Source organism: Strigops habroptila, chromosome 20 (assembly GCF_004027225.2).
Source record: "Strigops habroptila isolate Jane chromosome 20, bStrHab1.2.pri, whole genome shotgun sequence".
NCBI lineage: Eukaryota > Metazoa > Chordata > Aves > Psittaciformes > Psittacidae > Strigops > Strigops habroptila.
The window spans coordinates 1,929,736-1,946,007 of record NC_044296.2 but is presented as its reverse complement, the minus strand read 5'-3'; the positions used below and the strand labels follow the sequence as shown (position 1 = coordinate 1,946,007).

At 48.2% G+C, this 16,272-nt stretch overlaps 2 protein-coding genes and 2 non-coding genes across 8 annotated transcripts; 1 reads left to right on the top strand and 3 right to left on the bottom strand.

The window, feature by feature from the left end:
* Positions 1-1,216: 1,216 nt before the first annotated feature.
* Positions 1,217-5,251, bottom strand: NDUFS7 (NADH:ubiquinone oxidoreductase core subunit S7). The gene is made up of 8 exons (XM_030509150.1): positions 5,024-5,251; positions 4,792-4,828; positions 4,526-4,594; positions 3,960-4,077; positions 3,137-3,316; positions 3,014-3,060; positions 1,906-1,994; positions 1,217-1,413 (listed from the first exon to the last, which is right to left on the bottom strand). Exons 1-8 carry the CDS (start codon positions 5,037-5,039, stop codon positions 1,316-1,318), a joined length of 654 nt encoding a protein of 217 aa, XP_030365010.1. The 5' UTR covers positions 5,040-5,251; the 3' UTR covers positions 1,217-1,315.
* Positions 5,252-5,273: 22 nt separating this feature from the next.
* TRNAN-GUU lies at positions 5,274-5,347 on the bottom strand. The gene has a single exon. It is a non-coding gene; the product is annotated as a tRNA-Asn (tRNA).
* Positions 5,348-5,458: 111 nt separating this feature from the next.
* Positions 5,459-5,531, top strand: TRNAF-GAA. The gene has a single exon. It is a non-coding gene; the product is annotated as a tRNA-Phe (tRNA).
* A 421-nt stretch (positions 5,532-5,952) lies between these two features.
* PWWP3A (PWWP domain containing 3A, DNA repair factor) lies at positions 5,953-15,629 on the bottom strand. 5 transcript variants are annotated; one of them, XM_030509141.1, is made up of 15 exons: positions 15,423-15,629; positions 14,657-14,752; positions 14,347-14,414; positions 13,917-13,987; positions 12,487-13,509; positions 11,786-11,905; positions 11,316-11,386; positions 10,743-10,819; positions 10,182-10,242; positions 9,794-9,991; positions 9,607-9,682; positions 9,441-9,491; positions 8,582-9,012; positions 7,774-7,862; positions 5,953-7,537 (listed from the first exon to the last, which is right to left on the bottom strand). In XM_030509141.1, the coding sequence occupies exons 2-15, from the start codon at positions 14,711-14,713 to the stop codon at positions 7,459-7,461; spliced, it is 2,472 nt and encodes an 823-aa protein (XP_030365001.1). In that variant the 5' UTR covers positions 14,714-14,752; positions 15,423-15,629; the 3' UTR covers positions 5,953-7,458. The 5 variants fall into 5 exon arrangements, with proteins under 5 accessions (XP_030365001.1, XP_030365004.1, XP_030365005.1 ...); XM_030509144.1 differs by having other exon boundaries at positions 15,563-15,629; XM_030509145.1 differs by having other exon boundaries at positions 15,507-15,618.
* Positions 15,630-16,272: the final 643 nt, after the last annotated feature.

Genomic DNA, 16,272 nt, shown 5'->3' with positions numbered 1-16,272 from the left:
CAAAAAAAGCTCTTATCTCCTTTGATGCTAATGAGAAGATTGAAGCTGATTTATCTGGAGGCAGGAGGTGGCTGGAGGCTTAGGATGGAAGTCCTGGGTCTCCAGGGGACCTTCTGGACAAAAGGACTCCCTGCTCCACCGAGGATGTTGCCCAGAGGATGTCACCCAGCATGAAGCCCTTGCCCTGGAGGGGCCTCTGGGCTCTGCAGAGCAGAGTCCCACCCAGCATCCAGGCATCCATCCCAAGGGCATCCCATCCATCCCAAGGGCATCCCATCCATCCCAAGGGCCGGCAGTTTCTGCTCAAGACTCAGACCTCCTTGATGAATACCTCAATTAAGCTGTAATTCAAGAGCGTGCTGCAGAGCCTTTGGCCAAAGGGCTTCAAGGACTAGATGTTTTATCCTCTAAAACCCGGATCATTTTTAGAAATCCCGGGTGGCCAAATGACCTAAACCAGGCAGGAGAAGCAGGAACATGGGGTGGCTGGAGGCACTTCAGCTGCTCCTGCAGCAACTCCCTGGTGGTTTTCCCAGGACTTCTGGCTGAAGCCCACTGCAGCAAGTTCTGATCCTCACAACCTCCTTGCAGTTCAACAGCGCATAAATGACGTTTCCTCTCTCTACCCAGAAGGGATAAAATCCATTAAAAAACCCAAATGAAAGCCACAATTGCTGATTCAGAGCAAATTATTTGTCTTTCAAAAGCGTGTGTGTAATTCTGCTGTGACTGCTCCTTGCCCAGGCCACATCCAGAACCAAAACCTGCCAGGGGCTGCTCCATTCCTCCTGTGCCAAGGAGTGCTGCAGCATTCGTTTATATTAGTCGCATTTTTAGCATTAATATTTTACTTACATTACAGAAATAGAATTGATTTCTGGCTGCTGTGCACACAGATATAAAGGATTTATTAGATCCTTTGTAGGTACTATAAACATAAAGTAGGTAGTAAGAGATGAGCTCAAGGGAGGCCTCAGCATTGGCCCGGACCTGCGCTGGCCTCAAACCTTCCCAAACAAAGCCAAAGAGCAAGTCCCAGGTTTCAGGCAAAGCCTTTGTGTCACGATAGGTAACTTCAAACATCTTCCTCCCTCAGAGCCATTCAGGTCAGTGAATGTTACCACAGTGAATGTTACCAAATCCAGCTCCTGCTTTTTAATCTGGTTTTTAAATGAGTTAAAACACTTCAGATATGAGGGATGTATTAAAGACAGAAGAGTGTCTTAACCAGGTAGAGTTTTATTAGAAGGTGTGTGAGGACATGGGTTGATTGTGCGTATGAAGGCAAGCAAGAGGGGAGGTCATAAATAAAAGGCTATTTCCTGTACCAGATCTGAATCTTCTTCTCCCGTTTGATTTTCTTCTGAAGCTGCAGGATTCCATACAGCAAAGCCTCAGCAGTAGGTGGGCAACCTGAGAGAGAGAAAAAGGAAGCCACAGGGCTGCTTGCTGCACTGAAATGTAGCCAGCAGATGGAGAAGTGACAAACCCCAGGCTTTGCGCCGAAGCAGCTTCCATCTCCCTCTGCCTTTGTGTGTGCCACTGGCTGTGGGGTTTAAAAAAGCAAGAGGCATTCTGGAGTTTAAAGAAACTAAAGTGTTCTTCTGGAAAGGTCTTTTTAAAACAATGAAATGCTTCACTTTTCAACAAAGTGATATCTCACAAGAGTATGTGGTTGACTAAACTATAGCCCACACTTTACACAATGGTTACTGGTGAGTAACATCACCAGAACCCCCCCACTCGCTTACTGGATCTTACTGAAGCATCTGCAACTTCAACAACACAGTTTGAAACAGAAAGATCTTGAAAAACTACACTAAGCACTGGCCAAATGGGCAAAATGAACTTCCCTGCCGTGCTGCTCTGAGCTGGCACCATGGCATCTGGAGCCACCCTTCCTACCTGGCACATAGATGTCCACCGGCACGATGCGGTCGCAGCCCCTCACCACGGAGTAGGAGTAGTGGTAGTAACCCCCTCCATTGGCACAGCTGCGAGAGACGGGCAGGGTTCAGCTTGGTTAAACGTGGTTTGGCAGCCCCAGGAAAGGAGACGGGAGGCAAAGGGGAGCGGGAGGCAGAGGATAACATGAGGCCGGCATCCGAGCGCCACAGGCACAGAGCCCTACAGCATGATGCCAAGGTTCACACCGTGGCCATTCAGCCTCCTCACCAGCCCCGGTTGGCAGAGGCTACACTCACAGGCTGTTACATTTCAAGCTGAATTTTAAACTTAAACAGGGGAAGTTCAGGTTGGATATAAGGAAGAAGTTCTTTACCGTGAGGGTGGTGAGGCGCTGGCACAGAGTGCCCAAAGAAGTGGTGAATGCTCCATCCCTCGCAGTGTTCAAGGCAAGGTTGGACAGAGCCTTGAGCTAGTGTGAGGCGCCCCTGCTCATGGCAGGGGGTTGGAACTGGATGATCTTAAGGTCCTTTCCAACCCAAACCATTCTATGATTCTACGAACCAAACCCAACCAAACCAAACCATTTTCATTACTCCTCCGAAGCAGATATTTAGACAGTCCTTCCTCCATACTGCAGCCCCTTTTTGATTTCACCACATCTGCACAGAGTATTTCTAGAGCTGTTTGCTCCAGGCCCTGGTGAAATGGCTGCCCTCAGCCCCAGGAGACAAACAAGTTGTCAGCTCCACCATGTCAGAGCTGCATGAAGCTGAGGTTCTGTCTTGTGCTGCAGAAGTTGTTTGAAAGGTTTCATCTAAACACGAATTGTGATATTCTGGACACGTGCAAGTCCCCAGACTCTGACAGTTGCAAACCCCCAGGGAAAACTCTGCAGTTCACAGTGATTTGACAGACATCGTTCTCCTCACCCTAATGAAAGGGAGCCTTTATGTTTCCTTTGTAACAAGGCCTCTTTATATAATTCCAGGGGTTAGAAACAAAATGAGAAATGGGTTCCTCTCCCTTCATCTCCCTGGCTCAAGCAGGCAACAGCAGATTTCTCCCACCAAGTATGAGGAGGCGACAAGCATGTCCTGGCACTTACCTCCCCATGGAGACCACGTAGCGAGGTTCTGGCATCTGGTCATAGACCTGCAGGACAGAGACAGCTCAGCTCAGCCCCCGTTGCCTCCCAGCACACACGAGGTGCCCACCGCAGCCCCGGTACCTTCCGGAGAGCCGGGGCCATCTTGTTCGTCAGAGTGCCAGCCACGATCATGACATCAGCTTGCCGGGGACTGGCTCGAAACACCACCCCGAAGCGGTCCATGTCGTAGCGAGGAGCCGCCATGTGCATCATCTCCACGGCGCAGCACGCCAGGCCAAACGTCATCGGCCACAAGGAGCTCTGCAGCAGAAGAGGCAGGTTGTGGAGAGAGCAGAGACCCTGCACGGGTGACTCAAGAGGTGATCAGACAGAGAAGGAAACAGAACAAGAGAAGGCTCAAGGTCTGTTCAGTGCATTGTAAGTGAAAACGGTGTTTGCCATTAGGTAGGAGAGCAAAACCCACGGCTCCAGGGGAACAGACACGTAGAGATCTGAGTGTTTGCAGCCTCAGAGACGCTGAACATGCTCAAAGGTGAAGACGCTCCCCTTAACATGTCACACTGCTAAAGCAGCCACCTCAGGAGCCCTGCACAAGGGCAGCGGTGGCTGGAGGAGGCAAAATTGAGCTAAGCCAGAGCACCCTGGATTCAGCCTTCTCCATGGCACAGAGCAGCCGCTTGTTACAAGGATTATGGAAAACCAGAAGGCACCTTCTGCTCGTGTCTGAAGGCCAGCTCTGTTCAGACAGGCAGCCTGCACTGCTCTGCACCACCCTCCTGCTCTGACCACAGTATCCCAAATGTCAACCTCTGGCCAAGAAACTGGAGAATTTTGAACCTATTTTTATCCTGAGGAAGAGATGGCTCAACTCCATTTCGCACCAGCACCTCAAAGCATTCAATACCATTGCTCCCTAGCGAGCATGACAGTTTCAGGAACTCACCCTTCTCGCCCAGTTGACCAGGTCATCGAGTTTGGTGACAATGTATTCACCCCTGCTACTGGGGACGTAGGACTTTTTCTGCACAACGGCTGAGCTCTTTTGCTGGACTTGGACAGAGCTGAAGACAAACAGTGCAGGAGTGTCAATCTCCGACTATTTAGCGTAACTGCAGAATACAATCATCAGCCTCGAGGAGCTGTGATCCCTTCGAGAACCCGTGGCACATTGCTTATGGACAATCTCACACCCACTGCAGACTGTGTTTAGAGCAAGGGGAGGAATGTTCCCTTCGCTGTGGGGAGAGCTATGGAGTTTATTGCTCAGAGCCCCTGTGTTCGCTGTACCCACATTATAGAGGGGGCCTGGTGGGCTCGTCTCCAGGGCTCACAGGCTTACAGCAGCCTGGCAGTTAATCCTGCCTTTTAAGATGCGAAGCAACGAGAAGATTGTCACGCACAGACAGAGCTGCTGTGAACAGGAGGTTTTTTGCCCTGTACCGCTGGGGATCCCTCACCCGCGGGAGGATGGACTCAGTTGAGGAACGGGCCCTGAAGCACCAGCGGTACCTGTCAGCATGGTCAGTCACCGGCGTCTGATGGAGCAGCCGAGCGTGAACAGGGACCACGGCACCGGGCCTGGAAAGAAGAACAACCATCGCTGAGCTCGGTGTGCCGCGATGACCTGGCACCGGGGCTGTCCCCTGCGGGGAGGGAGCACAACGGCCCCAGGCAGGGAGAAACCAAGCGCTCGGATCGCCCCCAGCCGGGGAAGAGAAACCACCGAACACCCATCGCGGCCCCGGCTGCTCCCCCCCGCCAGCCCCGGCCCTCACCGCCAGGCGAGCGCGCCGCGCCCAGGGAGGCGAAGACCTGCAACGAGAGGACGGGAGAGCTCAGCTCCGGCCGGAGGTCGCCACCGCGGAGAAGGGAACGGCCCGAACCCGGCAGCGAGCTCAGCCCGGGGCTGCCTCGGCGGGAGCAGGGACACCCCACGGTCCCCGCCCGCTCCCCGGGTCCCCCCTCAGCCCCGCTCCCGGCTCGGTCCCTCGCGGAGGCCCCGCTCACAGCCCAGCGCCGCCATCTCGCCCGCAGCCCTTCAGGCAACCTCTGGGCGCGGTGCACCCGATAAGCGGCCCGGCGCGGGCCCGGTGCGCCGCCTCAGCGCGCCGGCGGGGAACGCGGGGCGGCGCGGGGAGTTCCGCGGGCAGCGGCCCGGCCCTGCCGCGGCCCTCGGTAAAAAGAAGCGAGAGGCGTCGGGCGCGACCCGGCGCCGCTGGGCCCCGGAGGGGCGGCCGCGCAGGGAAAAAGGAGCGATCGTCCCTGGGTGGGCTCGAACCACCAACCTTTCGGTTAACAGCCGAACGCGCTAACCGATTGCGCCACAGAGACCGCGCTGGCCCCGCCGCCGCCGCGCCCGCCGCTGTGGGAGCGGCACCGGGGACGCCCCGCCCGGGGCCCCGCCGGCGGTGACGGGAGGGGCGGGGGAAGCGCTCTCGCGCAGCCGGAATAGCTCAGTTGGGAGAGCGTTAGACTGAAGATCTAAAGGTCCCTGGTTCGATCCCGGGTTTCGGCAGCAGCCGTCTCTTTTTCCTGCCGGGCCTCGGGCTGCAAAATGCCCCTTAAGCCAGCGCCGGAGAACGCACCAAAACCCGGCTCCGAGTCACTTTAACCTCCTAGCAACACCCACGGCCAGGTACGGAGCAAAGGAAGCTGCTTTAGTTAAACAGGACAAGTCCAACAAGCAGCTTACTTCTCACCAGAGGTGAGAACTCCAAATAAAGCACAGGAACAGACAACAGCACATCTGCTTTCTTGTACTCACCCCAATGAATTTAACAACATGAAACTGGCACTTGCAGCACAATAGTGCAGTTTTATCCAATACGCAAAAATAATCTCAACCCAGTGTGAAATGGGGGTGGAAGCATCTGGCCATGCAACCACAGCAGCACCTTGCTGCTTGGCAGAACTGAAGCAAATAAAAGTAACAAGCCTTTAACGATTCACTTCAACAACTTTTAATTGATTTACAACACAATCCTGTACATCTCAGAACTGAGTTTGGTCCTGAGGTGCAAACAGCCCTGTAAGGAACCTGTAATGCCTGGTTTGAAGGTGGTTTTTAAAGATACAAACAGCTGAGAGTGCTCCAACTCACGTTTACACTCTTAGTCAGCCTTTGGCACAACACAGTTTGATTTCTGAAAGGAGAACTTGTCCACACTGAATCAAACTGGGATAGTGAAAGGTGTGAAAAGGGCTGAGATGAAGCCGAGGTGGATGGGGAGCACTGCTGCCATGCAGGGGGCTGGAGAAGGACCTTAGAAGTACTTTAGGAATTTCAATTGGGAAATGCACACAGGATCACGTTTTGAAGGAGGGGGAACCTGAGGATACACTGAGGACCAAGTCACCTATAGTTTAGGCACTCAGTAATGGCCCTTTGAAAACATAAGGATTCCAAATGCATATTAAAGCTCATTATAAAGTAATTAAAAGTATAATTAAAATACATATTAACGATAGTAACAATAGCCACAATACACATTTGTATCCCAATTTACATTTAAACTTCTGAATTTCAAATCACCTTGGTTTCTCTTGAAACAGCAGATCATATTTTCATTCTAAGAAAAATGAGTCACTGGGGTTTTATCATTACGTAGTCTCCAATAACACTGCGAGTCTGTCAAAGGCAATTTGCAATATGCTAGACCCCTTGCAAAAAGCTGGGAACTACAGGATGGAATTTGGTATTTAAATCAGATAAAGACAAATAACTGTTCCTAAAATTATGGCCTCAAAAAGCAATAAACCAGCATTCAAAATAGCTTCACTTTTACATGGAAAAGTGAATGGGATTTGTTCTTTTAAGCAAATACTGGGTTCTTTTCCCACTGGATTTTACAGCCATCCCATCAATAAACACGAAGCCTTTGTTATTCTGCTTGAAACACTAGCTACCAGTTTTATTTCCCCACACTTCGAGACATGTAAAGCAGGAACAGTCAACCCACTGGGAATGTTTTCAGACAGGAAACCCGCAGACATTCAGTAGTGGTAGAGTCATCCAGCAATACATGGCTACATCCTCCACCAGTCTGTGTTAGTCAAAGACAACAGCCCTCCCATTGTCAGCTATTTGGCCAAAATCATTCCTACAAAACTCAGCATTCTATCAAGAAGCTCTGCAAAACACCTGCAGTTCCATGTTAAGGATGCTGAATGGATGAGGATCGAGGCAGCCACACACCCGCAGCGCTCCCAACACCCGTTGCATTGTCTTTCACAGGCAGTTCAACACGGCAAGAACAGCTCCAGGGCGCAGGATGAGGAGCAAGGACTGAAGACAGGACTGCATTTGAGAGCAGTGCAACGGCTACCTCTTTCAGAGATACACAAACAGGTTTTGAAAATAAAGAATTACCTATTTTATACAAATAAGCACTTCATTACATACACTCAGTGCCAAGGGAAGGGGGGAGAGGTTGTGCCACTGTTCAGACACCGTCTGCAAGCGCTAGCTTGGTCTTCCACTTCTTCCTTTCTAGAATTTCTTCGTCAAATATTTCTCTCTCCCTGAGAAGAAATACAAAGTTCTGTAGTAAAAATAACCTCAACATATGAAACTGTTTGCAGTGGGTTACTGCAATGCAGCAAGAACATTGCCCATGTATAATCACTTTGTTACTTAAGACAATGACAAAATTGCCATATAGGAGGGAGGATCCTGAACTCTCCTGCCCTTACACTCTTTCCCATACAAACAGTGAAGTAGTAAGAAAAATTCAGAGCATACTAAAAATAAAAGATACCTTTTGCTCACAGATGGTCCTTTGATATACTTCTCTTCTGCTTTCTTGTAATCTATATCATCCACAGCAGAAATCGCATAAATTATAGCCTAGAAAAGTAATTGGTTCCAAATCACTGTTCGTGGCTTAGCTTTTATTTCATGAGTACAAATGAGCTGTCTCGGTCAATGAGGGACCTTATTCTAAAATCAATCACTTAGGAAACTTGGATAAAACCTGAAGTTCTTAAATAATACAAACTTGTCCTTTATCATTCCCAGAAGAGTATTTTAAAACCAGATTATGATACTCTTCATAGTAATTTTGTTTTTACAGAGGTTACTAATGTGCTGGGAAAATTCCTAGGAAGGACATTAAGTATCTAAAAGTCTAACTGTAAAAACCAACCCACCACCTCCCAGCACAAAGAACCCAAGAAACCCCAGCGATAACTTGCCGAATTAATAAAAACCACCCCAAACCCAAAGATTTGAAGAGTTTCGGAAGGAATCAAATAGACTTGAAAGCAATCATTCTGCCTTTAAAAAACACTACCTAAAGTTTCTCCATTTTGTGCTGACAGCTTAACAGCCCACAAACATAACTTAGGACTGCATGGAATGGAATAGTCTTTGCCCAAGATATAGAGAGAAACTAGTTTCATGCCCCTCAAGCTGCATGGACCAGGCAGGTGTGAACATACCTGCTCAGCTCAACCACCACTCAGCTCCCAGGTAACACTCTGCAAGTCACTGAACTCAAATCACAAAACACTGATGTCATTTCCTTACTTTAACATGTACTTTCTCAATGTTTCTCATTTACTTACTTCAGGCAAAAGGACATCTGAAATAAATTTTATTCCATCTCCATTTATGTGATGCAGATGTTTAGCCTCTGTTTCATGATATACTCCCTTCAAGTAGTTCACTACAAGGTCCAATTGTTCTTCATCCTCCAAATATGTTTCAACACATGTCACGTACTGTCTTGAATTCAGGAATCCCTGCAGCCACCGAGATTGTTTTCTGCTTTTCAAAATAGCCAAAAGATGCTCTTCAGCCCCCTTAGTCTTCACTATAAACTCCACTATCTTTTTATTTGCTTTATCTCTAGCAGCTCTTGTCCTGTCAGGAAGAAGTTTCCTGGAGGGCTTCTGAAGTGATGTTTCTGATAAAGACTCTTCAGTATCTTCCTCTGCCGCATTTGGAAAGGTCATTTGGACTAAACCTTGATAACTTTCCTTTCTAACTGGGTAGCCTGAAAGGAAAGCCACAATCATTCATACTTAAATATACAAAGCAAGAGGCTTCGCTGCATACACACTTATATACACAAACTTAATATAAGGGACTTTCTTGATAGGATTTTTTTGTCCTCCCTTACCAAAGAGGGTAAAAAACCACTACAAAAAAAAAAAAAAATTAAGATTTCACCAATTAGGGAGCTGAAGCTCTGACAGGAGCTCTAAAATTAACTCTCTACAAGGTGAAGTGAGTCGTTTCCCCAGTTGTCTTAATTTTTAACTTCTGTTGTGGTTCTGAAAACCATTAGAGTGCAATAATGGTGTGTGAGAATTTTACTGGTACTCCCTCACTGGGTCTAAAGCCTCACTCAACACATGTGCAAATGTTAGAGCTAAACTTGCCTCCCAAGAGAAGAATACAGAAGATAACAGGTTCACTTACTGATATCATCAGCAAAATATTCCAAGAAGGATCCCGTAAAAGAATGACAACCTAAAAAGCCCAAAACAGAGTTATTTATCAGTTCAATTAAGCCTGTGAAACAAAGCTGACAGTTTTGGTGTTATCTTTTTTCTGATGTATATCAGAATGAATGACATCTCCTTACCTACTCTAATTCGATAGTCAGAAATCAGTCGAATACACCACTCAATTTCCTGGCGATAATCTTCTTTGGCTCGTTCCTGTAAAACAAGAGCTCTTTACAGCCCTAAAAGGAGTAGCCTATTGAAGCTTTTAGTCTAGGACACTAACCAGGTAACAGAAATGGCTAACGATAATGAATCAAAGTTTACTTGCAGTTTCTGCATTCTCCTGAAATTCAACTTCTGCCAGTGCTTTGTCACCCAGCGTGAGTGGCTTTGTGGCACGCGGAAAAACCACAAGTGAAAAGAGTCCCAAGCAACTGCCTGCCTTCCACAGGTATTCTGCACAGCAGCCCCACTGGGACGGAAAAGGGCGCCAGGGGATCCCCTTCCTGTGCTATTCTCCATCTAGTGGAGCATGAATTACATTTAATTACATCATTGAATACAGTGAAAAGAGAAGACAGAAGCGTGAACAGCCACAGATCAGCCAGCTGCACCACACTCCTTCCACAGGGTCAGTTACACACTGTGATACCACTTTATATTTTCCAACACATGCACAGACTTGCAGTTCCATGTTACTGGTAGTACTTACTATGAGGTCCTGCTTTTCTTCACAATCAAAGTGCTTCAGACTCCTAAGAGATACTGAGAAGCTGGATGACACAAAGAAATGCAGTTAGGGAGAAGGCGCGGTTGAGTTGCACCTCTATATTTACTGCAACTCTACACCTCCCTGAAAAGTAGATCTCATAAGGAATTCAGAAATGCAGGATTTATTAGTTTGGGTTTTCATAATAGGCTAAAACTATGGAATCTTTAACAACTGAGAAGTACCTGGTTTTAAGACAAAACTAAAGGCAGGCTGGTGTCTCCAGAAAGTTGGGGAACCACAAGTAAAAACCACTGTCTGGGTCCCCAGCCCTTCTTTTGTTCCCCAGATGAGCATCAGCTGCTCACATGATGCCAGCTTATCTCAACCAGCAGCCTGCAAAGGACATAGTCCACACCTGCAAATCCTCACCTTACTTGGTCCCTCCCTCCAAGATCAACCTTCATTTTAACTAACAGTGCAATTGCCCTGTGCCAGGAAAAGAGTACAGGGCACTAAAAGAAACTGGAAGTTTGGAATACGCTCAGAATCCACAACATTTACCCTTTTTTCTTGTCATTCGTATTCCCTTCTATTAACAGCACACAGGCCTTTTTGTGTTTCCGCTTCACAGTTTTCACCTGTTGAAAGGATGAAGTCTCATTAGCATCCTAAAATCCTAATATCCTTGCAAGGCAGGAACATCTTCCACCTATATTCTACACTACACTCCATACTTCAAGGAAGTGAGACAAATTTGAAAAAACAAGTTTTTAAAGTGCCAAGAATAGCAAGTAACCCCAGTGAAGCATTTTTTGTTGGTGCACAAGGACCCATCCCTCTTTCTTTCCTTAACTGGGTCTGACCACCCTACCTCGTGACACAAGATATAAAGGCTCAGTAGTACTGCTCTGCTCTAATACACCTAAGATGTGAATCAACCACATTTATTTTTTACATGCTTTTGTCATACCTAAATTTACTTCTATTCTCTTTGGAACACTTCTACTGGAATATCTTTAACATTTCCAGCTCTACGCAAGCCAAGAAGGTCAAAAGACACTCAAGAACTTGGGAAGCAGCTCCATGTCAGCCCCTCTGCAATATCCCTCTAAGAAGGCAGCGAGCTGTTCTTACCACTGCTGGCCAATACGGGTACCTTCGCAATCTGCACCAGACCAAAATCCCTTCTTCAATTGATTGTGGTTCTATGATGAAAAATAAAGTAAGTTTTCTTTAAAACATGAGAGAAGACAGTTAGCTTGTCCTCTCCCATCAGCTTCCTTTAAGGAGTTTGGCTTCAATACTTTCACAGGTTTCAACCCCACCACCCCCAAAAATGCAGCCCAAGAAGTTCTGAATACAGGAACTACGAGACTTCACTCCTAGGCCCTTGCCCAGTTTGCACAACAATTTGCATTTCATTCTGTTTCAAAAAGCCTCCCTGGGGCACCAAATAAACGTATTTTATTCCAAGCTTGAATAAAGCTGGAGTGAATTTCTGCAAAGGTTAGGTTTCATCAGCATAGCTTATCAGCAAACTAGAAGCTAAAAGAGCACACCAATCTCGGGTGAAAAAGTCTCCCAGAGGCACTCTGACATCTCACCTTGATGTGATAAAATACTAGGAAGTTCTTCATCCTCCTCCTCTTCATCTACTAGAGGTGAGAGGCGAGAGAGACTCTCCGAGGAAAGTATCTTTGAAGACAGGTCAGATGATTCCAGTCCTGCCAAGAGCAGCAAGCACCAGTGTTGAGAGGCATGGAACAGTGATTAAGAAGTATCATCAGCATCAGCCCAGGTGAAACACAACCCTGTAAGCACCCATGCAGCCACAAGAGTCACTGTCACACCAGGGCCAGTCCCACCACTCCCATTCTCAATCTTCTGCCTAGGTAAAGGCCTAATAATCTGAATAAAAGATGAAAAAGGAGAAGGAACAAGAAGAAGCTGGTTTCAGGACTTTACACCAGCCTGTTCCTTTATGTAGCATCATTTTATCTCTAAATGGAGAAAAAACTAAGCACAAAATCAGCAAGTCCTCTAGTGAAGGGTGAGAATTACTGCTAAATACAGGTGCCCAATGCCAAACCCTAAACAGCTCCACACAGCCTCAATGCCACACCAGCGTTTAGCTAGTGATAAAGTGATTGTGTTTTCTCTGCTTCTCCAAAACTTCAACCAAAAGGAACCAAACGCAGGAATTCAAGAACTGCGTTCACAAAAGCAATGCAACACTGCAAGGTGAGTCACAGTGATCAAGAATCAAGCAGTATGAAGTTTTCCCTTCCACAAGGGACACACCCACCTTCATCTTCCTCAAAGTCCGGCAGCTGAAATGGCTTTACTTTCTGCATGACCACATCTGCAGTATTCTTACTTTCCTCCTCCTCACACTGCAAGGGGATGCTGTCAGAAAGCACCCCATGATTAGAAGGCCCAGATGAAGATTCAGGGCAATTCCTGCATTTCCTTTTCCCACAGGAGGATGCAGTTGCACTGGCCTTTTGGTCTCCATTAACCTGTTTTAAACTCGCTGGCTTTCTTCTTCCATCTAACTGCTTTGCCAGACTTTCGCTCTCACTGCTGATGCTTTGTTCCAAGTCATCCGAGGCACTTTTACAAGAGGAATCCAGCAATGTCCTTCTAAGTTGACTTCTGGTCTTTCTGCTTCTGACAGGTACCACTGTGCCAGACGTGCAGGGGATGGACTGAGCAGACCCCTCCTCAGCAAAGGGCTGTAGTTGATCCTTGGAGGAATCATTCCTACATGACACAGGAGATCCTGCACTGCTTAGTTGTTTTCTTCCTTGATTACTTTTTTCCTCCTTTGATTTAGGGGAGACTTTATTTCCTGCTCTGGACTTTGTCGACAATCTGGGCTCAATGGTTTTCTGTCTTGGTAGTAATTCCGATTCTGGTACTTCGCAGTTTTGACTCTCTGAGTTCAGTGTATTACACAAGTCCTCAGTATCACATCTGGAAGGGTTTGTTCCACTTTTGTGTGCTTCAGCATTCTCCTCCAAAACAAAAGAACCTTTCCAGTCTGTTTTTTCTGTATCAGTCTTCAGGCTGGGGCTCTTTTTTTCTTCTCTTTTCCTCTTGGAAGCCTGAGGCTCCGACTTTTCTTTAAAGAGCGATCGACAGCTACGTGAAGGGGTCAATGAGAGAGATCCTGAATGGTTCTCCTGCGAGAACTGAGTACTTGGCCCGTTTTCTGAAGGTGGTACTTGTTTCGGTGAGCCATGTGGATTCAAAATATCCAGGGCAATTTTAAGAGACCGGCGATACTGCAGTTCTTCCACAGCCTCACTCAAATTATTCCTTTGATCTGATGAAGAACAACATGCAATAACCTTTATTCAAATCTAAGAACCAAGAAGTTTCATTTATAGTCTATCTTTTGTTCAAGATGCAACTTAACACTCAAATCACCTGTGATTCTTAAGGCAAAGTATGTAAGACACACAAGAGGCAAGCCTCCAGTGCCTTACTTTAGGGGAAGTACACACAAGTTTCTTCAATGTTCCTCCCAACACGTTACACAAGGGAAGAGCAAAAGTAGCTGTGATTCTGTTTTGTCTGTCTTCAAACTTTAAAGATGGAATGGAAAGGGGAAAAAAAAGGAAAAATAAAACCCAAACCCACTCAATAAATATATAAGTGTAATAGAGAACTACTGTGTATGCTTACATTCAGAGTATATACAAGGCAGCAAATACCGTGACATTTCCTCACCTAAGTTAGAGGCAATGTTCACTATATGCTCTTCCTTCAGTGTTTCAGCATCTGCACAGCTCACACTGATCCTGAAAACACAACAAAGCTGACCAAAAATGTCACAGCACTAAACACTACTAAAAGCACAACACTACTTTCACCTGGCAATAAACTTGCAGTATCTTCCTCCACCAAAAAAACCCACTTGTTAGGAGAAGTTAAGGAAAAAAAGACAAATATGTGAAGCATCTCTGAGCTAACAGTCAGTATGTTGTTCATTGATGTTCCACAAGACACTATGGACAGCTCTACAAAGGCAGTGGGCTGGGGTTAGCCATCTAATCCCTCTGTAAATCAACAATCTCTCTTCACAGGTGTCTTTAGATAAAGGAATTACTTTCTTTTAATGTTAGCATACAAACATATAACAGTTAAAACAATACTTAACTGTTCCTTCAAACCAAGTATTTCAACTTCCAAAGAAATCTCCTTCGCAACTCCAGTTTTACGCAAAACCTACGTTAAAGAGAAAAGCCTGCATTTAAAATCCTTGGCCAAGTATCCTGGGTTCAGCTGTAGCAGTCATTTTTCTCCTTATTACTGCAGCACAGGGGGTTGGAACCAGATGATCTTAAGGTCCTTTCCAACCCAACCCATTCTGCGATTCTATGTTTACTTAGAGCTCTTACTAACTACTCTGTTTCAACCATTTCTAAGTTCTACCCACCAACCCTTCCTCATTTATACATCTGCTTTACCTTTGCTGGCCATAAACGCTTCTTCCAGGTGCAAAGAATATACTCTTGGTCTGTCATGACGGTGTTTCATGGAGTAAAGGAAAACTCCAGTGCGCTCTGAAGAGAAAGGGAATAAAAGAGTCACCCAACACTTGGTCCATTTTTTTTCCTTTTTTTTTTTTTCTCCTTTTTTTAGGAAATACAGGACCTAAATAGAACACATTGTTACAATTACGTGTTGGTTTACTGTTGAGATCGTTATTACTTTGCACGTATCCTCCAAGGCTAAGGTGTAACAGTGTATCTCTCTGTAGCTGTGCAACAAAGGTGGCTTTACTGAACGTGTAAATAGACAAGTAGTGCCACACACCGATTCACAAACACCGCTGCTGCGGGCCTGCACATTCTGCAGCTCCCCGCGGCCAAACAACAGCGGCCGCTTCTCACACGCCCCAAGTTACGCCCCGCGGTGCCGGTTTTTACGTAGTTAACAATTATAACCTGCGTGAAACAGCTACAGAGCCCATGCGAGGCTCTCAGGCTTTAAGAAAGACCCATTACGAACAAGAGACCGTGTCCTGCGCGTCCAAAGCTGAGACCTGGGCGCGCTGAGCGCGGTCCTGCCGCCGGGAAGGAGCCGTTACCACAGCACCGGACGCCCCGGGCCCGGCTCGACACAGCCGCGCGACTCGGGGCAAATATGAGGCTCCAACAACCCCACCTCGGCCGCCGCCTCCTGCCCCACCTTCCCCCCGGCTTCCACCGCCGCCGCTTCCCGCGGACCCACCGGGACCCGCCGTGAGGTAATGGCCAGGACGCAGGGGAGCAGGGCGCGGTACGCCCGGCCAGGGGGACCCGCGCCGCTCCTCACCCCGCCGTGAGCAGACGGGCGGCCCGGCGCGGGCCCCGGAGCGGGGCCGCTGTTACCGTTCGCGATCGAGACGCAGCCGGCGGCCCCGCACCGCCTCCGTCCATATCAGGCCTCGCCCGCCCGGCTCTGCGCATGCGCCGCTCCGCACCGGGAACGCGGCAGCCAATCAGCGAACCCCGCTCTCGGGCAGTTCACCGCCTTCCCGTCGCCAAAACACACTGCCTCCAGCCAATCAGAGCTTCCGCTGCTCTCGGAGCTCCGCCCACCTCCTCTCCTTCTATTGGACTGCTCGGGGCACACCCCGCCCCGCTGCGGAGCGTCCTTGAGCTACCCGCCCTCCTGTCGGGGCGGTGACGTCAGGCCGCGGGGCGGGGCACCTGTGCTGAGTGGACATGGTGGTGACGTAATTACGTCAGGTGAGCGCTCCGCAGACCGCCGTGCTCTCGCCTGGAGTCGCCGCCGGAGCCGCCGCCGGGGCCGCGGCGCTCGGCCCGGCCCCTCCCCCGGGGCTGCTCGGAGCTGCCGTTTCTAATGGAGCATCACATGGATTTGCCTCATTTTGCGTGTTTTTAAGGTTACTTTGCGGGCCCGAGTGCCCCTGTGTAGCGCAGGCGGCGGGTGCGTGTCTGCACCGAGAGGATCGCGTCAGCCCCGTGGTGCTGCGGCAAACCGCCGTCCCCGCGAGGAGATCCACGGCTGGAGCCGGTGTTCAGTTCTCCAGAGCCGGAGAATCGATTGTCACAAGAAAATGGGTCAAAAAAAGCCG

What these genes read in the sequence shown, in the direction of transcription:
- PWWP3A (XM_030509141.1), bottom strand. Translation starts at nt 14,713, where the DNA reads ATGACAGACCAAGAGTATATTCTTTGCACCTGGAAGAAGCGTTTATGG. An exon ending in AGCGTTTATGGCCAGCAAAG is followed by an intron (nt 14,415 to 14,656) that starts GTAAAGCAGATG and finishes TCTTTAACGTAG; the next exon opens with GTTTTGCGTAAAACTGGAGT. An exon ending in CAGATGTCCTTTTGCCTGAA is followed by an intron (nt 7,863 to 8,581) that starts GTAAGTAAATGA and finishes TTACTTTTCTAG; the next exon opens with GCTATAATTTATGCGATTTC.
- NDUFS7 (XM_030509150.1), bottom strand. An exon ending in GTGACTGACCATGCTGACAG is followed by an intron (nt 4,078 to 4,525) that starts GTACCGCTGGTG and finishes GTTTGTCTTCAG; the next exon opens with CTCTGTCCAAGTCCAGCAAA. An exon ending in TGGTCAACTGGGCGAGAAGG is followed by an intron (nt 3,317 to 3,959) that starts GTGAGTTCCTGA and finishes CTTCTGCTGCAG; the next exon opens with AGCTCCTTGTGGCCGATGAC.